The 25,218-nt window shown below is 35.3% G+C and overlaps 1 protein-coding gene across 1 annotated transcript in view; it reads left to right on the top strand.

Moving 5' to 3' along the window:
* LOC150090870 (F-box/WD repeat-containing protein 8-like) overlaps window positions 1-25,218 on the top strand; it is a 313,991-nt gene that overhangs the window by 105,598 nt on the left and 183,175 nt on the right. Inside the window, exon 4 of the mRNA XM_090380425.1 lies at window positions 1,706-1,794. Coding sequence (XP_090236551.1) covers window positions 1,706-1,794 — 89 coding nt within the window. The remainder of the gene's footprint in view (window positions 1-1,705; window positions 1,795-25,218) is intronic.

The raw sequence follows: 25,218 nt of genomic DNA, 5'->3' as shown, positions 1-25,218 counted from the left end.
TTACTGGTGTTTTTTTAGCACCTTAATAGCCTATAACTGTCTTATTTCATTAAAGATGAGTTATTTCAGACAAGATGAGTCATTTTTTTTTCACAAATGACATGATGTAAGTGTATTAGTAGAGGCATATGATGCAAGAAAGCAAACTTCGTATAGCATCAGCCAAAAAAAAAAAAAAAATCCCTTCCTATTTCACCGATCCATCCATCCATCCACTCCAAATGTTTGTCTAGTTCTGCCTTGAATTTTTTTTAAGCTGTCAACTTCTACAATGACAGATGGAAGTTTGTTCCACCAATTGACGACCCGCTGGCTAAAGGCAAATTTCTGCACATCTATTCTACAACTGTCTTTCCTCAATTTGAATTTGTGCCCTCAGGCTGGGCAGGAGAAAGAATCCTATCAACATTGAGCTTGCTCAAACCATTCAAAGCCTTATAACCCCAATCAGGGTTATAAGGTTTATGCATTGCTTTTAAAGTAATTTAAAGCTGTCAATCACAAAAAAAACAAAAACAAAAAAACTTTCATTCCTGTATAATGGTTATCTTTGCAAAAAATTGGTTGTCAAATTTGACATTTGTTCTGTTCATTGGGGGTTCACAAAAGTGTGCCAGGGGGCTTCGCACTAAAAATTCTGTTATGGCATCTACTTTGATTTACATAGGTATATTTTTGTAAACTACAAAATAGTTTATTAAAGGGCACATGGTCGCCCAAAACAACCATGTGCCCTTACATAGCAAGCATGTGCAACAAGATGTTTGTTGAGGGATTGGGGGCAAACACGCCGATATATATGGACCTGTTCAGTCACTGGCAATGTGTACCAACTCCAATACACATTGCCAGTCGCTGTGCCGCACCATATTGTGTTGGATTTGAAGGTTTTGTTTATCAAAACATCTACACATTTTACCTTGTAATTGCTCATAAGCTGCTGATATATACATTTTGCTGCAAAAAAGAAAAGTAATAAATAACATTATAACTCAAAAATCTTGGACCTTCTAATCGAAAAAAGCAGTCGGGTAGCTTATGGGCTGTGGTAAAAGGGTTATAAAAAATTATAATTAATAATAAACAAAGTTTGAATAAAGTAAAATAAAATTAAATATCAAGTAAAGAATTGCCAACAAAAGAGACCACATCTCCCACAATTCCTTATAATCAGTTTACTATCTTACAGTATATCGTATTAAATAAATGTTTTCCATACTAAATTTTTTTTCATTCTCAAAGACCATTATTATGTATAGGTACTTAATAATAATTTTATATTATTATGCAATATCGCTTATAAAAATGTAGTACTGGAAATATTTTATAATAAAAATTCAGAGCTATTATATATGATTTCAGAGAACATAGGCTTAGTGGTTCACAATAAAAATATTATGTTGAAAGGGGTTCATGAGTCAAGAAAGGTTGGGAACTGCTGTTCTAGTTCATGCATTATTTGATTTATTGTCTGAAAATTGGTAAAAAGTTGAAATTTAGTTCTAAAACTTCCAGTTTTAGGTCGTTACATCTATATTTTAATTTTTGCTCTCATTTTAAAACTTTGCCATTCTAACTGGTAACTCATGTTGGTTTTAGTTTATATAATATCTTTCTAATATCAGTTTGATATTGCAGTTCTTTGCATGAAACTAAATGCTATTACTAAAAATAAGTTCTCTTAATTTACAATTTTTTTATGTAGAATCGAACTGGAAAATTATATGAAATGGAGGATGCAAAAGCAGGTGTTTTGTCCGTTGTTCATTCCTGTCAAGGATATGTTGCTGCAGGGTATATTTTTTGATATTTTCATTCATTAACATATCTTTCAACATAAATTAATAATTTAGGGAAAAAATAGAGATCATAGATTTTCTCATTTTAAAGTGAATTAGTAAAGAGAAATAATCATTCAGTTTAAGCTGTTTCCTTTATTTTGTAATCAGGGCCACTGCAATCCTGTGTGCCGCCAGTAAGCGAAATCAAATTTTCTGCCCCAAAATATTTGGATTAAAAAATAAAATAGTATTCATTTATTGAAAAAGAAAAGAATTACAAAATATCTCACATATAATATAATGAAACAACAAACAAAAGTAACAAAATTATTCTTAAATTCTGGAAATAAACTTTAAATTCTAAATCACGGTAATCGTACTCTATCACAATAATAAAATAAAAGGAAAATTATAATGTTGATAAAATTATACAAATTTATGTTCCCTTGCTTTAAGAGATGCAAATTTATTAATTATTTCATTTATGTTTATTTGTTTCAAAAGATTATTTTCTATTGAAATTATTGCCAAATTAGAGTTGTTGTTGAGACATTGTTGACAACCCATAAAGTTGAACTACGTATGTAGTGTAAAAGGCATCGTTTTAATTGTATCTCATATTGTTGTTGCCTTCACAACAAGATAGCTGATATTGCACTACTTCAAATAAATAATGCTTCTCTAATAGAGAAGACTGCTGTTATTTATTTTCAGAGGATACCACCACCCAGATGATCGTTTCGAAGCTATTTGGCTTCATCAGTGAGTTCTATTTAATTTAAAATATTCCGTGATATTTTGTAGACATTCAAGAGCTTCATGCATATCAAAATTCGTTTTTTGGAGCATTTTATTTACTGGATTAATTTTATTTAAAATATCATGCCAAATTGTAATTGAATAAAGAAATTTATAAGATGTTATTTTTAAGGCTATTGATTTAGCATGATTCCTTGTGTCCCTATCTTTATTTTCGTCTTCAGTGATTTCAAGTACAGCATCATAAATTTCTTTCTTTTTTTTTTGGTTTCTCAGCTGTTTAATGGCCTCTGTTCTACTTTCCCATCGGGTGTCAGACAAAGGTTTAAGAGTTAAATTAGTTATATATTTTTGAAGTACATACCAATGATGGGTTGATGATGAGAAAAAAAACATAATTTCTGAACAATTCTGAAAAAATCAACTATTTCAAAGGAAGTCTTAGTGGCATCATTTACAACAAGATTTAAGGTGTGAACCGTACATGGGATGAAAAATGCTCTAGGATTAACTTCAAGTAATTTTTTTTGTAAACCTTTACACTTTCTGCCCATATTTCAGCTATTATTGTAGCCCTGGCCACTTAAATTCTGAATATTTAGATTTAGCTCAATAAGTAGATTTGATATATATTCAAACAATCTCTGTCCAGTAGAATCACTCACAGGAGAAAATCCAAGAAAATGTTCGTGTATTTCAATGTTCTTAGTGCTTATGTCTCTAAATACAAATTTTTTACGCAGTCATCTGTTGAACATGACTTACATCGGATGTTATATCCAAAATTATAGCAAAATATTTAGCTTTTCTAGTATTTTACTAGTAATATTTTGTGAAATTATTTCAATCATTTCATTTTGTATTTGGTCACTCAAATAAAGCACGATATTTTTTGATTCAGATTTTTGAATACGGCAAATATGTTCTGCCATAACTGAATCAAATTTAGCAATTGTTTCAGTAAGTTTTAAAAAGTTACCATTGTCATTTTCATATAAATCTTTCGAAGATCCCCTGAATGCTATACATTGCCTTGCTAAAAATAGTATCATATATATTATTCTTTCAATTACTGAATACCAATACCTTTTTTCCTATGTCATATAATTGCTGTTCTGTAGCGTCGATTGTAGTGTTTGTCTTTAGTGACTGTGCGAGATATAACCATTTTTTATGATTTTTAATATGTTCTGCACTTGTTTCATGCTTACCTAAAATAGCAGATAAATTTCTCCAGTTACTGTATCCAAATTGATTACTTAGTTGATTTTTACAATCGCCAAATATCTTGCAACAAAAGCAAAATACAGAATTTCGCGATAAAGAATAAAGTAACCATTTCATTTGAGCTTTTTCTCCATTTTTCAGAATTCTCATATAATAAACATCTGAAAAATTTCTTTGACTTTCATCACAAGGGTATTCTCTATTTTCAATTTGCATAGGATAATTTTGAATCAAATAATCACGTTTCACTGTTAGGTTTTCTGGCCAATTACCTGGATCGGTTGATAATGATATATTTGCATCAACATTTATTAATGAGTCTGTATTTTCTGTTCTTCCATCACAGTAGTAAATATTTTGATCTTGCTTATTATCTTTAGTATAAGTAACATCAAAATCATTATCTCTTTCTGCTTTATCCTCTTCATTTGGTGCAGTATCTGAACTGTTAGCTGAGTTTTCTGCTGTTATTTTTAAATATTTATTGAGCCAGCCAGCAAGTTTCTTTGTTCTTCTTTTTCTTGCAAAGATTTTCTTTTCCTATAGTAAGAGCCTGGTAATTTTTTCTTATCTGGCATCTATAAAGAAATTTTAATAAGTTTTATTATATTTTTCATTTAAATTTTTTTAATATTGCTTATAAATAACACGAAACTTACCTCCTAATCCATATGGTTAAAATATCATCATCATCATCGTGAACTTGGTCTGGCTTAGGTCTTTTAAGACCTGTTCCGTTGTAGCTCTTGGAGATGGTCTTGATCTCTCCATCGTTGTCTTGGTCGACCAACATCTCTCTTGCCTGTAGGTTTATAATTAAAGGCTAATTTTGGGATCCGGTCTGGGTTCATTCTTTCTATGTGGCTGGTCCATTTTTCCTGATACCGTTTTATGTCATTTACTATGTTATCTACTTTTAATTTCTCGCAGATATCTAAATTTTCTTTGGTGATCTAGTCTTGTAAAGCCTAATAATGGTCTTAAAAATCTCATTTGTGCTGCTTCTAGTTTGTGTGCATCTTTCTTATTTATGACCCAAGTCTCACAGCTGTAGAAGAGGGCTGATTTTGAAGTGATGTTGTGCAGTCGTAATTTTGTTTCAGTTGTCATTTGTTTTCCAAAGTGGCGTTTAATTGTTCCATTCGTTTTATTATATTTTTGTAGTTTAGTGTGGATGCCTTTCCCTTCATTTGATATTAAATTTCCCAAATAGGTGAAGTCAGATATTTGTTCTATTATTTTATCATCAATAACAATTTTGACTCTTTTTGTATGTTTTTTCCACATAATCCCATTGATTTTGTTTTTGAGGTGGAGATTTTCATCTCGTACTTTTTACATATTTTATTAAGTTCATTTGCTGCTATCTGTAGTTCATCTTTGCAGTTTGCAGTTATTACTTGATCATCAGCATATAATATAATTTGGATTTTAACCTGTTGTTCAACTGTATTCCGTTGTTATTTGTTTGTTTCCATTCTTTAAGAATTTTTTGATGTAGATATTAAATAAATTTGGTGATAGTCCACATCCTTGTTTGACTCCTTTATTGGTGTTAATTGGGTCTGATCGTTGGCCATTTTATACAGACTTTTGAGTTTTTATATAGGCTTTGGATCGCTTTCCGAAGTTGGGTTGGGATATTTTCTTCACGTAGAATCTGCCAAGGTTTTTCCCGATTTACATTGTCATATGCTTTTTCATAATCAATAAACAGCAGAAATGTTGGTAGATTGAATTCTCTTCTTTTCTCCAAAATTTGTTGTAGTGAGAAAATGGCATCTATTGTGCTTCTCCCTTTTCTGAATCCACATTGTTCTTCTAAGAATTGTTCACTGTATTTATTAAGTTTATTCTTTAGTATATTAGAGTATAGCTTTGTGCAGCAGTTGACAACAGTGTAGTTGTTAGGGTTATTTCTGGAGCCTTTTTTGTGTAAATTGATTACTATTCCTGTTTCCCAATCTTTGGGTATCTGTTGCTTATGCCATATGATGTTAAATAATTTTAGTAGTGTGTTTTTTAGTAAGGTTCCCCCATATTTAAATAGTTCTACATTCAAATTGTCTATGCCTGGGCTTTTTCGGTTTTTTGATTTTTGTAATATTAACTCTAGTTCTTCCATTGTTATATTTTCTTCATCTTTGGTTACCACAGATTCATCTTCCAATTCCCTAGTGCCTGGGTTATACCATGGTTTGGAATAGTGTTGCTTCCATTTTGCTTGGGAGATGGAGTTGGTTTTTATTTGATCATTTGTGTCTAGTTGTAATTTCTTAAAAATTTTAAAACCTGTTCTCCGTGGGCTCGTGATATCACGTTCTAAAGATTTAACAAATTTATCCTAGTCATCTCGTCAGATTCTTCTGGTTAGTTTTCTGACTTCTGCCCTAAGCTTTTTATATTTTATGTGTAGATGTAGGTCTTTAGTTTGTAGGAACAGTTTATAGGTCTTTTTTTTCTCATTAATTGTTTGTTTCAATTCTTCATTCCAAGTTCTTAGCCAGTTTTTATTTTTTATAGGTTTATATCCAAGACTTTCTTCAGCAGCTCCCAGAATTGATTTTTTCATGATTGACTAGATTTCCTCAACATTATCACTTTCATGTGATTTGAGTTTATCTTTCAATCGACTTTCATACAGGAATTTAGTGCTTTTATCTTCCAACAAATGTATTTTTAATTTCTTAGTAGTTTTTGTTGGTATTTTCTTCTTTTTATTAAGATAATTTCTTTTTATTTTGAAAGTGCTTTCTACAAGGTAGTGATCACTGTCAATTTCACTGCCTCTGAATACTCTAGTGTCTCTAATTTTGTCATTTAAATTTTCATTAATGATAATGTAATCTATTATAGACTTTGTGTTTCTTGCTTCCCATGTGAATTTATATATATTCTTGTGTCTGAAAAAAGTATTTGTAATTTTAAGTTTATTAAAAATGCAGAAGTCTATCAGGCATCTTCCATTATTGTTGACCATGGGTTTCGCCTTCTGATCCTATACATTTGTCTACTGATTGAGCACCAACCCTTGCATTAAAATCTCCTGCTAGTATGAAATACTCGTTTTTGTTAGTTTGGTCTATGATCTGCTGTAATTCGTCATAAAATTCTGCGGTTTCATCAATGTTGCCTTCTACTGGTGCATAGATGCCAATGATTGTTATTATATAAGATAGAATTTTTAGTCTTAATTTCAATATTCTGGGTGATATCCAAGATAATCTAATATTTTGTTTTCCTATTATTTCTTCATTATAACAGCAACTCCCGATGATGCCCACATTTCACTTGGTATGCCTGAGTATATCATTATGAAGTTACCTATTTCTTTGGATCCTTGGTTCTTCTTTTTTGTTTCGGTAATGACTGCTATGTCAATATTTCTATTTTCTAGTTCCATGGTCAATTTATCTAATTTGTGATTTATTCCCCTAACGTTCCAAGTTGCTACTTTAAGTTCCTTAATCGTAGTCCTATATCCATTGTCATTACCTTGAGATCCATCCAGTTTTTTCCCTTGAGCTTGTTTCGAGGCTTTAGAATGTCCCCCGGATAGGTTACCAGCCTTTTGCGGGGTAAGTCTAGTGGTGGGGCTGCCACCTTATAGCCTCTAGACAGGCTTCAGGTACAGCATTTCCTCTGTATGTGATGGGACAGTTATACCGCTATGACTCGGCCACCAGACCCTCTTCTGTGGAAACGGATCAGTTTGCCCGAGAAGGTGAGGTTGACATTTGGGTAGGAGAGGTTATGGAATGCACGTCACCACCTCTTGAACACATATGATGAAGAAAATTAAAATGGGAAATCTCGCATTCACACATTTATAACACTCAAACAGATTCTGTAATAATATTAACAAATTCCAGTTATAAACTATTATTAACACACGAAGCTTTAGCCATTGAATGAAAAAGATTTTCTGACTGAACCGCACAGGATAATATCCTTAAAACATGTAAAATTTCCGGCATGTGCGCGCGCTAACTATGCACCATGGGAGCTAGAGTTAACCTTTACAACACTCAGAATTTCTTTCGCAGTTCCGTCATCAACCAACTGATGACGGAACTGTGAAAGTCCATCATTAGGTCTCTTGGTTCTTCTCATTCTTAGTTTCATAACCATTAATTTTTATGTATGATGATCCAAGCAGAAGCGAGTGCGCTTTTTTCCCCTCTCAGAGAAATTTTTTTATATTTTTTAATTTCCCATTTTAATTTCCTCATTATATTTTAATTAACCATACAGATTAGGAGGTAAATTTTGTGATATTTATAAAAAATGCTAAAAAATTGAAATTGTATAGAGAGTTAAAGCTATAAGCTTATGCTAACAAATAAGTTGCACATGGTTACACAAAAAATACTTACCCTGAGAAAAAAAAAAAAAATATATAGTAGAGTCAGTTTTCGTATAACACATGTTTACACTACACAAATTTGATCATACACGATTTATAAATCGAGGAACGATGTCATATGGCGCCTCCGTAGCCAGGTGGAAAGGAGCAGCAGTGCGTAGCACACGCTTCTTGATTAGACTGGGGTTCGAGCCCGTCACCACCAAATATGGAGGATGCGGAAAGGTCAGGGAATGACCACTGCATATCCCAGAGCAATATGGCCTTAGTTGCTAATGCTCCTAAAAACCAAAATAACAAACAACAACAACAACAAACGATGTCGTATATAACATGAACTGAATTCGTTTGCACAATTCCAGCTATCGGTATTATCGCAAATGCAATTAGATCGAGTTTACTACCCGTTTATAATAGATTCCACTAGCAGGAACACAGCTGGAAATTGTTTGGCTAAGGTAAAGAAAGCTTGCACGAGAAGCATGCAAAAGTTCGATGAAATTTACCGGTAAAAGTACTATGCCATAACGGCATTTGTATTGTTGCTTGCTCAGTAAACAGACAGTGGGTGTTATCGGTCTGGAGTAGAAGTTGAATCCCATGGGAGCTTGAACCCCTCCCGAAGTGGAGGGGGTAACTTGACCTTTTTTCTTTAGAATCACTAATTGAATTAACTAATTGAATCACGAACAGAGTCATATTGGAAGTTCTGGTGTCGTAAAAAATGTTCGTAATGTAGTTTCACCAGTAAACTTTTTCAAAGTTTGCCGTGCTTCTCGTGTGGTCTTCCTTTGCCTTTTTTTATTAATAAACAATTTATTCACCAGTGATTCTAAAGAAAAAAGATCAGGGTACCCCTTCCACTTCGGGAGGGTTTCAATCTCCTATGGGATTCAATTTCTACTCCTGACCGATAATACCCACCGTCTGTTTACTGAGCAAACAACAATACAAATGCTGTTACGGCAAAGTACTTTTACCGGTAAATTTCGTCGAACTTTTGCATGCTTCTCGTGCAGGCTTTCTTTACCTTAGCCAATTGTTTTTATTGTTTTATGGTAGTGACCTCCAGAAATCTGTTTTAGTAAAATGTGAGCTAGCTTGAGGTGATAATAGTGTGTTTCTGCGTTTTATGGTGTTTATTCCGATGCTCCATGCGGGCAGCTTTGTTTATGTGTATCAAGCATGCCTCCTCATTTTTGTCCTTTTTATATTGTAACTGTGTTTCATTCCCTAAAAATGAGTAAAATACTTGAGAAAAGTGTGAAAACGAAGCGTGCTGGTGAAGATACTACAGATTCAGAGAGAAAAAGGAAAGCAATATCGATAGACTGTCAAAAATTCTTACTGGAGAAAACTTGTAACGACCTCATACTAGTGTTCATCGCCAAAATCACACCAGCCCACCGGGCTTATGGCCAGTCTGCCTCTGTCGATAGAGGAAAAAAACGAAATTGTGAAGCGCTTTGAGCGAAATGAAAGAACATGTGATATTGCGCATATCGCTAAATAGAAAATTTCACTATAAAGAAGTTCGTTAATTAAACATAGGTCAGACTGTATAAGTCAAAAGTTTTTTTGGCGCCCTCTTGAACTGCCACCCGTAAGGGACGCATACCTCACCTACCCACTTGCAGCGACCCTGATTGTAATAGTGAAAGTAATACAGCTTGTTTTTCATACCTATATATAAATAAATGGATTTATATATAAGTATGAAAAATTTATTTCAACCCTATATTTATATATAGGGTTGAAATAAATATAAGGTTGAAATAAATATAAGTATATTTATTTCAACCTTCACATAGATATAAATATTCTGGAACAATAGTATCCATACTTAATAATTTATTTATTCATGTGGGATATTTGACTGAGATGCCATAATCTGTTACAACTAATTTCTTTCACTAAAGATCTCAAAAGTTTTGTTTCCACAATTTAAATGATATGCTGAGAGACTTATTTTACCCCTTAAAGATTGTCTGTACAGAAAGATGGTAAACACCTTTTTTTTTTTCTTTAATCCTAGTACATTCCATGCCCTTAATTAGGGGGACAATGTTATCCATAAATATTCACTTTGTGGGACTTGTAGGGCATTATTATGCAAGGCTGGACACTGTTTCTGTTTCAGTTAACTAAATGTGAATTGATGCTGATAGCACACTTAAGGAATGGTAGATAACTCCAGTAGAAACTAAATTCTTGGCAAATGCTTCATGCTGGGTTTAAAATTTTAGTAAACCTTTAAACATTTTAAAAGTAAACCCTTGTTATTTATACTAAGTAATGATTGTTGGTGTAATTGTATTAGGGCACTAGTGGAGAATGTTACATAGCTGGAAGAGTGTTCAGTTTTTTACAATTTATATTTGAAGTTGCATGCATCATTACTGGTTAATGAATGTCATGCCGTATAACATCAAGCAATTTTTTTATTAGATTCTTAGTTTGAAATGAAATCTTGCAGTGAATGACAACAAATATTTGTTGAAAATTTCCATAACACCAGTCCTCCATGCAAAGTATCAATTTTCATCAATTTCATGAGTGTGTATCACTTGGGAATAAGGAACAGGAAAGGAATGATCATGCACATTATACATCAGGTGATGTTAGACGAACAATTTTGCAATCTCCAAATCTCTGTGGAAACTCAGCATTCAAAAGGGTGTATGTTTACCAAGGCATCACAGTGCATTTATTGCATTACAAGAGGGAAAGGAAACTTTTGGCTCAAACAGGATGGGGCAACCTGCTGTACCACATGCTCAACCACTGAAATGCTGCAAGAATTATTTGGAAATCGAATCACATCCCAAGGACTTTGGCCACCTAGGTCTCCTGATTTAACATTCCCAGACTTCTTTTTATGGGACTTATAAAACAGAAAGTTTATGGGAACAATCCATAAAGCATTCAGAATCTGAAAGCAGGCATTGAAAATACAGGCAGGAGTGTATTGGCATAAACCTCTTTATCACATCTTGCAATGTGATCAGAAGAGTAAATTTATGTATTTTTAACAATGGTGGCCCCTTGCAGCATTATTGTTTTTAAACTGTTATTTGTTAATTGGAAAATATTAATAATTATTATCAGATTTTGATCTGATAAGTAGTATTTTTCTTCTATAATTTTTGGGTTTACTTTTAAAATGAACACCCTATACAAACTCTTCTGGACATCATCAGTGCTGAATAGTTACACATAAAAAAATACATACACTGAGACAGTGTTTCTCAATCTTTAACAGACTATGGAGTAATTTAGGCAAAGCACCAGATAAGATATATGTTTTATCTTTAATCTTTATGCTTTCTACTTCTCCTTTTTTTCTCATTCGTAAAAGATATTAGTATAATACAAGGGTGATACGAACATTCCTACTGTCCTTAACCTCTCGATATCTTCCTTTTTTATATCTACACTTTCATCCCTTCCCTTTCCTTGATTCACTCCCTTGCCTTATACCATTTGCTTGCATTAACTTCATATGCATATTCTCCCAAATTTTTTCTAAATCATGTCATTCAATTATAACCACCTATTATTGCATCGAGGTTACATTGCAACACTTATTTTAATTTTATTACTATTTAACTTCTTTATTTTCTTTAATTTATTATATTCTACAACATACACTGTGTTGTCCATATTTTTGAGGAAGTTCTGCTGCTTTGCCCTCCTAATTGCTCTCACTTATTTGTTACTCTTAAATTCCCTTTTCTTCCACAGGTATGGACAAGTATAGAAACAGTTTTTGATACATGATCAGATGTAGTCCCCTGATGAAATACCTGATCATGTATCAATATTTATTTTTAGCTAACATCAGATTTAAATTTTATGATTTTTCTTCCCCTTTCTTGGACTTATAACCAAAATATCCCACCCTTATCTGATGCTTGCTATTACTCCATATATTAATTTAATCACTTTTGCTTTACAGTTCCCTTCTCTCTGATTGGCTATCCAATTTAGCCTATAATTTTTCTTATTTCATAATATCATATAGGATGTTCACATTCTTTCTCTCTTTTGCACGGCTTCAGTATCTCCAATTTCTGCTTTTCCTTCTCCTGTTAGTTTTGGCATTTTGTGTAATTTACAACTCTATCTTTGCACTTTTCAACAGACTTATTAAATTTACCTCATATATATAAATATTTGTATTCTTTGCTGTTGCTTTGCACACTCAGGTGCAAAAATGTCATATTATTTTTATTTTTATCTCTCCATTACCACTTAACTTTTCATTCCATTTTTATCCTTATTATATATATATATATATATATATATATATTTATACATTTATACATTTATGTTTTTAAATTTTTGTACTACTTGGGAGCATCAGGTTTGTAGTGACCCCAACCAACCCACTAGTTATATTTAAACCTAGCCCTGGTATGGATAGCCTTACATATAAAATATAAGATACATATAAAAACAACAAAATTAATGAAATTTTAAAGAAAGCTGGAGAAATTGGCAAAGTTAGTGAAAATAAACGAAAATTAACATTCTTCCACATAGCCATATCTCTGCTACTCCTCAGGGGCTTTGAGCAGACATATAGCCATATTAGAGGAATATATTATACATACCCGTAATCGCTATACCAGTTTTGCTGGGTTAATTACTTGGTGGATAATTTGGAATTATAAGAGTAATCTTATAAATGTACTTATTTTTATATAAGTACTTAATTTTAAATAAGAAGGGTAGTTTATGTATATTACAGCAAACTGTGATAGGGGATTCAAAGCCCTACGGATATGTAACAGATTGAAATATCATAGTATATCACCTCCGTGTCCTGTGGTAGTCAGTCTGAAAATATTCAAATTCCTGCCAAAGTTTAGATTTTATGTATGTGTGTGGTACAGTATATTGCGCAGTCGTATCAGGTTTTGTGGGTTGCTTTCTGTGTTGGTTCTTTCTGTAGTCAAATCTTCGGGATAGATTTTTTTAGCTGTGCTGTCAAAACTTGTATGGTTGATGACTAGTACATCATCTATGTACCTGTAGTGTGTGATGTCTTTATATTTATTTTCATATAAGTGCAAATAGAGGTTGGCTATGGAGCATGAACCCTCTTATTTGCATGTAGATGCTATTGCCCATCTGTATGTGGTTTTTCACATTAAGGTTGATAACGTCTTTCCAGTACTGTTTTTTACATCCTAGTTTATCTTTATATTCTATGTAGTATTCGGATAGTACTTTTATCAAATTGTCGTGTGATATACTAGTGAACAAGTTTTTGAAGTCATGTGCATACATTGTTGATGTGGTTATTTCCGATATACTGAATGTACTGTCTGTTTTTGGAGATAAATTTTGCGTATGTGATATTGCTAGTTATAATATTTAATTTGGATTCCATTATTTTGTTAGTCGTATTGTTGTAGCTGTTTCTGCATGTGGTGAAGAACCTTTTCCCTGTGGGGTCTTTGTGGAATTAGGGAATCCAGTAAATGTATGGATATAGGGTGTTGTCCAATTTTAATTTAATTTTCTTGTGTATTGCTATTAGTTTTTTAGTGATTATGTTTGGGGTGGGGCTGATGAACTTATATGTGTCACTGTGGTCCAATTCCTGTTTTAGGGTGTCTATATAGAATTTCTTACAAATGATGCTGAAGTTATTATTAGCTTTGTCTATATTGGTGATTACGAACTTGTTTTGTAGGTTTTTGACTTTTTGCTTAATACTTTTTAAATTGTATATCTTGTGGTCATATTGGTGTGTCATGATGTCTCTGAATCTAGTTAAGATAAGTTTAGTGGTAATATTAATCCATATATATATATATATATACCGGGTGGTTATAAAATAAGTTTCACTATTCAGGAGACCCTAGTGTCAAAATGGTTAGGGTTGGTGCTGTGAAAATCATTAGAATGTCATTTAGAGTATGGGGAAGCGATTTGTAGAAGAAAAAATTAGTTCAAATTTCTGCCACCATGGGGGAAAAACGGCGCTGCACATATGTAAAAGTTGTCATCTACTTCAAGACATGCTGCTTATGCAAATAACATCCTGTTAGATAAAAGCAGAAATTCCAATGCCACCGTCAGTAACCATTATGGCTCTTACAAAAAAAAGAACGTGCTCTTTTAGTAAAACTGTTCTACCAGAATAATAGTAATGGTAATGCAGCACTATGTGAATATCAGAAACTTAAAAGGTTTGCATAAAGGACCTTTGACATCAGTGGGGCTTCAAAAACTAATAAAGAAATTTGAAGTGACCTGGGAGTTAGGTGTAATTCCAGGCAGGGGACAACCACGTATCAGAACGGAGGTAGTGGATGAAGTGGCAGGTTGCAATGGCCTCCAGGTCAGAATACGAAACACTACCAGTCAATAGTGCCAGAGGTGTGTCAAGAGACTTGAACCTTCCTTAGTCTACCCGTACGTAAAGTGCTTCGAATAATTTTACGCTGGTTCCCATACAAGATTTGTGTAGTCCAAGAACTAGTCTTGTGATCAGCAACAATGAATAGACTTTGCTCTACGATTTCTGGTTCATGTGGAACTTGACGATACATGGGCTCGAATGATGTGGTCTGATGAGGCATATTTCATCTTCATGGGGTTGTAAATGTACAAAATCGCCAAATATGGGGAACTTCTCATCCATCTGCTGTGCATGAAAGACCACTACAAAGTCCATATGTTGCAGTATGGTGTGGATTCAAAGCAGAGTTTATAATCTAACCATCTGAGAATACCTGAAAGACAGAGTTTACCATGGCGGCATACATACACTTGTTGATTTGAAAGCAAACACTAAACAGCATATAGCCAACATACCCAATGAGATGCTATGCAAAACTGTGTTGCACGCAGTCCTCCGTTTTCAGAATGTCATCTCAAGTGAAGGAAAGCACATAGAACAATATCTGTAGATTTCTAAGTTCTGATATTAAAATCTAATCCTAAGTTAAGTATTCCATCTCATCTTTACTGTGCCAAATTCTTGCCTGGTGGCAGAAATTTGAACTAATTTTTTTCTTCTATAGATAGCTTCCCCATACCCTAAATGACTGTTGATGATCCTGCTCAGGTGGCTAACAGACTAAATGAGTATTTTGCATCTACATTCACACATGAGGAGTTAGCCAGAGGCGAATTAAACTCTGGCAGTGAGCTAGATAATTTTGTAATAATTGAGAGGAAAGTAGAGGAAAAATTGTTGAACATAAGCATAACAAAGGTACCCGGGGTGGATGGGATCTATCCAGTTATATTAAAGGAGGCAGCAAAGGAAGTAAGCAAATCTTAGCCATAATTATGAGAGCTTCCTTGGACTCAGGGGAGGTACCCATGGACTGGAGATGTGCAAATGTGACCCCAATTCAGAAAGGAGGATCAAAGAGCGACACAAGTAATTATAGAACTGTTAGTGTAACTTCTGTTCCAGGTAAATTAATGGAGGCACCGGTTAAAGAAGCACTGCAGGATCATCTAGACAAAACTGAAGTTTTGTCTAGATGATCCTGCAGTGCTTCTTTGTACTAGGAATATGGACTAGGTTTTGGTTGGAGAGATGGTTAATTTTTGCTTCTCAGCTCACATCAGGAGGGTTCCTAGAGCTCTGTTAGCGAGGAAACGTCCATCCCTTCATAGGAATGGATGTTTAAAAGGTCCAAGTGAAGAAACTTGTTGAGGATGTAATTCCACAAAAGTGGACCAAGCACAGAGCCCTGAGGATATCCACGATAAATTTTGCGTTCCACCCTGCAGTAGGGGGCTTGTGCTATGATTTTTCGGTTATCCAGATAGCTGCGGAGGCAAGCGAAGAGGTTACTGGCAGGTTCGCTTCTCTCAGTCGTGTGAGGATGCTTGGCCACCATAAGGTGTCGAACGCACCCGCAAAATCAGCCGAGATGACCAAAAGGTATTTCTGATCACAGTTTTCGGCCAGACCCAGGATATTCTCCAATGCATGGACGCTGTATCTCTCCGGCTTGAAACCGAATTGGTTTGGTGCATGGAGTTGCGCCCAGGTGTAGTGTGTGCCTCATTTCTTTCTCTAAGCATCCGTTCTATCATCACCTTGCTCAGGACACAGAGGAGTGCAATCAAACGATAGGAGTCCGGTAGGTGTTGTGGCTTGGATGGGTTTTTAATATGAGCTTAATGCTGGCCACCTTCCAGTTCATCGGGAAGCAGCCAGAGTGGAGGCAGTGCTTATATAGATTCAGAAGCAGGTTTGGGGTGTACTCTGCCACCTTTTTAACAATTTCTGGGTCTGGAATTCCAGGTAATGGGTGTTCATGCAGTCAGCATTTGAGAAAAAATTATGCATTAATGGACACATTATTTGAAGAAAGCAAGCTTATGCAGCATCAGCCAAAAAAAAAAAAACTTCCCATTCAATTTATTTATTTGGTTTGTCTAATTCTTGAATTTAATTAAGCTATCCACTTCCACAACAACAACAACAACAGATGGAAGTTTGTTCCAGCAATCAACCACCCATGGCTGAAGGCAAACTTCTGAACGCCTATTCTGCAACCATCCTTAAAAGTTTGGGCAAGAGGAAGAATCCAATCAGCATTGATTTTTATCAAGCCATGCAAAGCCTTAACACCTCAATCAGATCACCTCACAGGTTCCTAGTCTCCAGATGCTTCAATTTGTAGAACTGAAGCCTTTCTTGGTAAAAACACCAAAACTCTTTTGGACATCATCAGTGCTCAATAGTTACACATAAAAAAATACATAGACAGTGTGTTTCTCAACCTTTAACAGACTACGGAGTACTTTGTTCCCTTCACCAGTCTCGTTTCCCTTCTCCATACCTGTTCCAGGTGCTCTACACCTTTCTGAAAATGAGGTCTCCAGACCTGTATGCAGTACTCAAGATGTGGCCTGACCATTACTATGTATATACAGTGGGATAATTACCCCCTTATCCATGCTAGCAAAATTCCTGAATGTCATTAATAAAACTCAATGAGCTGTCCTGGCAGCCTGTCTTCACTGCTCAGAGAACTTATGACTGTACTATTAATCCCAGGTATTTTTCATTTTCCACTACCCTGAGATACACCACACAGTCGGTACATTTCTCTGGGATTATTGCTACCCATATGCAGTACTTTGCATTTGTCAAAGTTAAAGTTCAATTACCATTTCTCAGCCCATCTGCCTAATTTTTCTAGATCCTGTTGCAGTAGCATGCTGTCATTATTATTATTAACCACCCTGCCAACCTTTGTACATCTGCAAACTTCGACATTAATCCAGATATGCTTTCTTTAGTATCATTAATAAATAGAGAAAACAACAATAAGCCCAGTACCAAATGTTAGAGGACTCCACTAGTAACATTAGTCCATGAAGAGCAGTGTCTGTTAATAACCATTCTTTGTCTTCTCCCACTCAACCATCCTTTTATCCATAACAGTAACTTTGCCCTTAATGCCACACTACTCCAATTCTTACACAATACAACAGTCTTTTATGTGCAACTGTATCAAGTGCTTTCCTGAAATCCAAGTGTATGATATCAAAATTTATTTTTGCATCCCGTTCTTTTGTTACTAGATCATAGTGTCCAATCAATTTACTGCATGACAAAGGGAGCATTCTCTAAAATCTGGAAAAAAGGCAATGCTGAGAACCCGGAGAAACCTTCTACTGATCCAAAATCATACAGACCAATAGCTCTGCTCCCAGCACTAGGGAAAATATATGAAAGACTAATTTACAATAGGATATCTATGTATTATACAGAAGCAAGCGTTCACTCAAATAATTAGTATGGTTTTAAGCAGGACAACTCTACGGAGGATGCCATGCACCACATACTGACATCAGTAAAAAATACAAAGTCTAGGTGTTTTTGTTTAAATTGCAGTTTCCAGGGTTTCCCTTATATGCCACTGTAGCATCTGAAAAAGCAGCATAAAGCCAAGGCCAGCAAGTTGTGTGTGTGTGTGGTGTTATGTTGAGTGCTGGCACCTGGTGACATCGGAGTCAGGGAGCACCTGGTCCCGTGCCCCCTGACTTCCAACCTTGGCCGTGAGGAGGTGTGCCAGGGACTGCTTTTTAACTGAAACTCCTACTGGGGCTTTCAGGCAAGCCTGGGAGCCCCAAGGTGTTTAGGGAAAGGAAGTTGAGATAAGAATGAGAAGTATGGTGATTGGAAAGCAGGGAAAGTTGGATAGAAGGTAAGGGGAAGAAGAAATAGACATCCCCTGAAATAGAAGAGAAGAGAAGAGAAAAGTAAAAAATATATACAAAGTAGTATTTTATGAAAAGGAAATGGGTAATAGAATGAGAAGTATGAGAGCCGGGGGTGGGGGGAGAAGAGGGAATAGAGATAGAAAGTAGGGGAAGAAAGAAAAAGGCATCCCCTAGAAAAACGACTAACATAGAATAAGAAGGTTAACAGATTTAAGAAAGAACTAGTGAACAGATACTTAATCTAAACTTAAGATTTAATATCAGTCAACCTTAAACAATAACAACAGTATGTACATTGGTTCTAGCTTTAAACCATCCCATAACACAAATGGGGAGACATTAACTATCCAATTCTATTTCCTGTATCCTAACATTAGGAAAACAGGAAACAAAGGAAATCCTGTCTAGACAAAACCAAGTCATATCTTAAGCCCATTACAATTCAATACTTGCATAGAGTTAGCAACACCCACCCACAAGTACAGCGAGAGACAGTAAAACAAAATTTGAATACATTTCCGCAGCCAAAATCATTCCAGCCCCTCTCAACTCAGGAGGAGACCCAAGGACAATTTAAAGTCTCTCCACTTTAAGCAAGTGAATATAGAATAATTTCCAGAAGGACATCTTCCATTTACATAACACACTGACCCAAACAATTGGTAATGGACAGAAAATCAGTTATTTACAATTATTTAACTTTATAAATAAACATCCTAAAAACAATATATACCTTAAAAACCAACTACAAATCACTCTAACAATTCAACGATGACATATCACTGTGTAGCCGACATGTTAACTTTGCTGCCTCCGTAGTCAGGTGGGAAGGAGCAGCAGTGCGTAGCACACATTTCTTGATTAGACTGGGGTTCGAACCCGTCACCACCAAATACGGAAAGGTCAGAGAATGACCACCGCATATTCCCGCAGCAATATGGCCTTAGTTGCTAATGCTCCAAATAACAAACAAACAAACAACAAACATGTTAACTCCACAATGTCAAACCTCTAAATTCAGAGGGGGACCACAATAACTTCCAAAACATATATATATTTTACAGCCAATCAAGAGCCAGTCAATCACCAACTCTATATTTCAGGAGATTATCCTGCCAACCACTAACAACATAAGTATTGGGCCACCAAACCAGTGGCCCACAACACCATAGGAAGTTCAACCCTAACAGTCAAAACTACAAGGCATATCCACATTCCAAAGCAGGCTCAGTTCAATACATTAGTTTGTTAGACAACTAATAATTAATAATCTTTTAGGAGAAACACACAACTCCAGCTCTTGCCAGTAAATAATTCAACAAGTCATAGAAACAGTAATTGTATCAGCCATACCTGTATAACAACCAGGACTATAAAAAAACACAGTAAGAGTTCCAATCCAGCCAGTTCACCAATAACTAAGTGAAAACCTTTTAGTACATACTGTTAAACCAAAAGTCCTTGGCCAACAGATATTTCCGCCCTGATAAATCACGTTCAACTAGCCAGAACCAATTTGCCATATCAGTTCTTTTATACACAACTAGGCTTTTATTGCTGATGGCCATGATATCCAATTGAAAACAAGTTCAAGTTGCAGATTCAGCAACTTTGATATTTATCATCAGTTAACGTGCACATTCTACAAAGTCCCAACAATTCGGCAACAGGAACTCACTTCAGCTACAAACAAGAAAACATCAACTCATCTGCCCAGTGAACCAAGTCTCAGAGAAGACAACACATCCTCTTGAAAAGACCAAGATCAACAGCCATCCTAGAAATAAAATCCAAAAAACTCCTACTGATCCCTGACAATTAAATCAGGACAAAATTCAATGAATTTCATCCAATCCTAGTCAGGAACCATCGCAAGGTAAAGTCTATTATTTAACCTAATTACGATCAGGTCAAAATTCAGTTCACAGCTTAAACAGGCCATGATCACCCCTTCACAAGCAATAAAACCCTATCAAGGATTCCAAAAACCAACAGTATTAATATTTACACATGTTAAACATTTCCGCGATTTACACATTTTATCAAAGTAATTTCTTTAAATACTTATAATCACATAGCCATTATTTCCAGAAATTACAATATTTACAGAACACGATTAACACAACCAGTAAAATTAACCATGGTCATTGAGATTGACATGCATAATATGCTTCCTTCTGCTGAATAATTTATCAGCAAACTCTGCTAATGCCATGTAATTTTCTATATTTTCAAGAAAATGAAACATATCACTCTGGTTATATATATTTGTAATCAATTGTAACCTATGTCTAAGGTCTACACAAGACCTTAGACATAGGTTACAATTGATGTGGATGCACCGCAATGACAGTTACAATTTGAAAGGCCCAAGGGGGAAAAAACTTTGAATTTAAGCTTCCATGACCTGTTAAAAAAAAAGATACATATAAACTTGGAGAAAACCAAGTCAACTGTTGTTTACTGAATTCTGCTACATTAGGCATAAACCTTTGCATATTTCTTAGAATTTTCCAGATAGAAACCAATCAATAGAAACCAATCATTAACAAATTGTACTCTATGCCTAAAAATATCTTCCTTTTCAGAAAGATTTATATCAACTGAATAGGCTCCTGCCTGCACAGGAATATTTTTCCATCGATTATATAAGAGATATTGCAACACAACCTCATATTGTATGGGATCCTTCTGCACAAAACCTGCAAGGCCATAGTTGAGACCATCCTACAGGCATGAGAGACAGCCAGCAGGAAGAATCTCTTTGGGTCTGCAGTAGATGTTTTGTTTTTAATTAGAAAATTATTAAACCTGAAGCCCCAGGAACCAGCTGCATAGCATTTATTGACTTACTCCAGGAAATAGTCCATGCCTCCAGATGTAATAGACAAGAACACCTCACTCGGATGAAACTTATCCATAACTAACTTGTAGGGTAAACCCCAAGGATCGTTATTGATGCTAGTATTTATGAGGCATTCCCAAGCATTTTTCTTTTCATGATATGTAGTATTAAAATATGTTCGCCTGGCGGTCTTATAGATACGCTCCAGACTTTCTATTTCCTCGGCCAATTACCTCTCTTTGCCCTTTGAAAATCCCTTCATGAATTCTTTACATTTCTCTTGAGATCATTCAATCCCACCAACCACCATGGAACAAAGTTTTTCTTGGCTGACTGATGACCCAAACTGTACCTGTGGTGAAAGTGAAGACTGGGCATACATTCTCTATGAATGTATAATTCATGATATACCGAGAACTCAACTAATAGCAGAAATTGGCCTCCTACCTGGGGGACAAGAACACTGATATATAATAGAAGAAAATAATTATAAAGCTTTCACAAGCTTCACACAAAAAGGTATTTGAAATGTGTAGAAACATCTGGAGATGGGCTTTACAGCCCCTACAGCAAAACAACAATCCATTGAAAAGTGCTCATGTCTCACCATGCCCAGATGATGGCATTTTAAACTGAGAGGATAGCTGTATCAGCTCCCTGACAGATACCCAAATTTGACTAAACCAAATTGACTGGGCCCACACCACACAAGTAAACCTATGGGGCAGGGAAATGAACAGGCAGCCAGGGAAGCAGCTTAGCTGAAAAATATTAGTAAGCTACTTACCGCAAGCAGATGCAATGTAGAATGAAAAACGAAAGTAGGAATGAAAGAGTGTGAGAGACCAAATGGATGAGTTGGGCACTGAATGATAGAGTGAAATAGGAATTGTGGTAAAAGGGAATGAATGTTAGTTTTGGTGAGAGAAAGTGACTCAGCAAAGCAGCAAGAGAGTGAATGAGTGTTATGGTAAATGGGAGTGAGTGAAGGAAAGAATGAAATTGGCTGCAAGAATACGTAGTTAATAACAATATATTTATTAGAAATACTAATGCAATCTCAACTATATACTAATAACAACAAAAACAACAACACATACATTACACTCACCTGGGCTTACAAGATCTAAAGCAAGGGCTGCACTTTAACTGAAAAGTATCAGAAAGTTGAAGTGCCTGGGGTGAGCAGTGCAGTAAGAAAGAACTGAGTAAATTAGACAGCAGAATAAATGAGAGTATGTCTGTGAGTGTGAAAGGGTGCAAACCACATATGGATTTATTTAAGTATTTACTAACCTTTAGTCTTTAGCCACTTAATTTGAATTTTTAGATATTTAGATAAATACACTACTCACCATTACATTCCCCCCCTCCACAATCCAAAGAACTTGGATTGTGGAGGGGAAAAAAAATTTATAACCTAACAGAAAATGTACGAAAAAAAAGCATAAAAACAGTTTAAAATGTAAAAAAATTATAAAACCGGAATGAGAGCAGAGAGTGAATGAGGATTATGAGTGGATAAAATTGCTTGCCTTCCCCACCTCCCCTCCAGATGGATGATGGGCAAATGATCATAGTGGCTCCTACCTATCCAAGCAAACACCAAGCCGTTACTAGGTAGCCAGCATGGTGAGGGATGCTGACACTGGCCAACCCCTTGGCCAGTGTGGGATATAGCACCAACACAGGCACGCCAACATAGAGATTCTTTCCCTGTGATCTTTCATTCTTACCACCTGGGTTGGTTGTTCTTTCATTCCCCCTCAATTTGGGTGGCCCCCTTTGCCAGGTGGATAACCCCACTGCCACCCCCAGGGCAGGATGGGCATTCTACCCTGAAGGACCCTCTTCTGTCCACTCTTTCTGTCTACTACTTTAACTCCCTCCCACTTCCTGTCTTCCCACTATCACTTTCAACCTTTCATTTTTTTTTTTCTTTTTACTGGGCTCTCCCTGTCTGTAGACTTGACTATCATGGGGTTTGCCCCACCAGTGCTTTACACTCTCTACTGCCTGATCTGCCTCCTTGTAGCACTGGATGGTAAACTAAATGTTTTTATATGAAAACACAGACCCGTAGGCTAAGAGGCCAGATGAACAACACAATCCACACAAACACTACACGAACATTCACTAATGTACATAAATCTGTGCTTTACAGAATTTTGTATTCATTACATTGCTTGATGCAGAGTTGGGGGGACCCCCAGAGCCACATTACAATTAACACTGTACACTATATCCAATCAAATTGGGGGTTCGAGCCCATCACCACCAAATACGGAGGATGCAGAAAGGTCAGGAAATGACCACCGCATATCCCGGAGCAATATGGCCTTAGTTGCTAATGCTCCTAAAAACCAAAAATAACAATAACCAATCAAATTGGTCAGACAAAATTTCCACTTAACAAACCCATGCTGCGTCTTAAGTATAACTGCAATCCTGTGTAGATTGTCCTGCATTACTTCTTTAACCACTGACTCCATTATTTTCTCTGGAACTGAAGTTTATATATATATATATGTGTGTGTGTGTGTGTGTGTGTGTGTGTGTGTGTGTGTGTGTGTGTGTGTGTGTGTGTGTGTGTGTGTGTGTGTGTGTGTGTGTGTGTGTGTGCGCACGTGCGCAAATACATATACATATACATATGTATATGTTACAGGCAATATGATAAATCGGAAAGTATACATAATTACCGGCTATTATGTATAATTCCCAATAATATTGGATAATATGCTTAATTTATCAAACATATCGGATATTATGAATAATCTCCAATGCTTACTGGTAATTAATTAATTGAAATTAGATGCCAACAGAATACAAAAAAAAAATCAAAGTTTAATGTTATTTATTATTACAAGATAAACTATGATGACATTTTGAATTGCACAGTTTGTTACTATTTCTACAACTACATTTATTACTGTTGCATTTTCCTTTACAATTACATTTTTTGAAACCTTGACCACCAAATATGGAAAACTTCTTAACACACTCCCACAAAGATAATTCTGAGTCTGGAACTTCTGCGACACTTATAAATTTTTCATGGCATATAGAAAACTCATTTCTGGTATAAATTGGCCAATTTCCCTTTCTTTGTACCCAATTTATATAGTCCACTGTTGTCAATATCCATAATAACTGCCAAGCAATTTCTTGGGTCGCTTCTGGCTCTGTCAACATCAGGAATTCTTATACATACCGTATCACCTACTTTTCCAGTAGGAAACTTTTTGTTAGACACGTTTATCATTTTTTTAGCTTGAATTTTAAGATTTTCTTTTACTATTTTATGTTTTCTATATATTTCTGCTTTCCTATTCGCAACAATATTATCCAAGTCCTTGTTATTAGTATATGCAATCTCTTTAATATTTTCCTTATTCTCCTCAACGCGTTCTCCATATTCTCCTCAACTTTCTCCATATTCTCTTCAACGTTCTCCATTATATTGTCATTTTCAATTTCAATACTCTTTATGCTAGTGTCTCCTGCAATCTCTCCAGAATCATAAATATTTGATTCCTTCTCTATCATATGATCATTTTTGAATTGCTTCATTATGTTTTCTAGTACTTCCTGTTCTTTTAAATTAACAACAACTTCTTTGGGAAGCCATGAGGTTTTGAGGCCAATTTTAATGGGAGAACCAAACATAGCTTCATAGGGACTGCATTTAATTCCTTGGTGATATGCTCTATTTTTCATTAATTGAACAAATCGTAATCCTTCACTCTAGTTGCGTGTTTCATTAGTTTCTAGCCACATACTCAATATATTCTCTATGTCCTGGTTTGCACGTTCGACAGAACCTTGACTCTGGCTGTGCCGAGGTTTACCATGTACGATTTTGAGTTCTTCCCAAGAGGAACATAATTCTTCAATAACTTCATTCGCGAATTCGCGACAGTTATTGCTTTGAAGGATAGAAGGAGCTCCAAAAATAGTAAATATATCCAATAAAACATAAGCAACTTCTTCAGCACGTTTGCTTTTTAAGGGACGCAATTGTA

Source organism: Mastigoproctus giganteus, chromosome 1, assembly GCF_048544385.1.
Source record: "Mastigoproctus giganteus isolate SK-2022 chromosome 1, ASM4854438v1, whole genome shotgun sequence".
Classification (NCBI taxonomy): Eukaryota; Metazoa; Arthropoda; class Arachnida; order Uropygi; family Thelyphonidae; genus Mastigoproctus; species Mastigoproctus giganteus.
The sequence above is the reverse complement of the archived record's forward strand: the minus strand, read 5'-3'. Positions and strand labels throughout refer to the sequence as shown.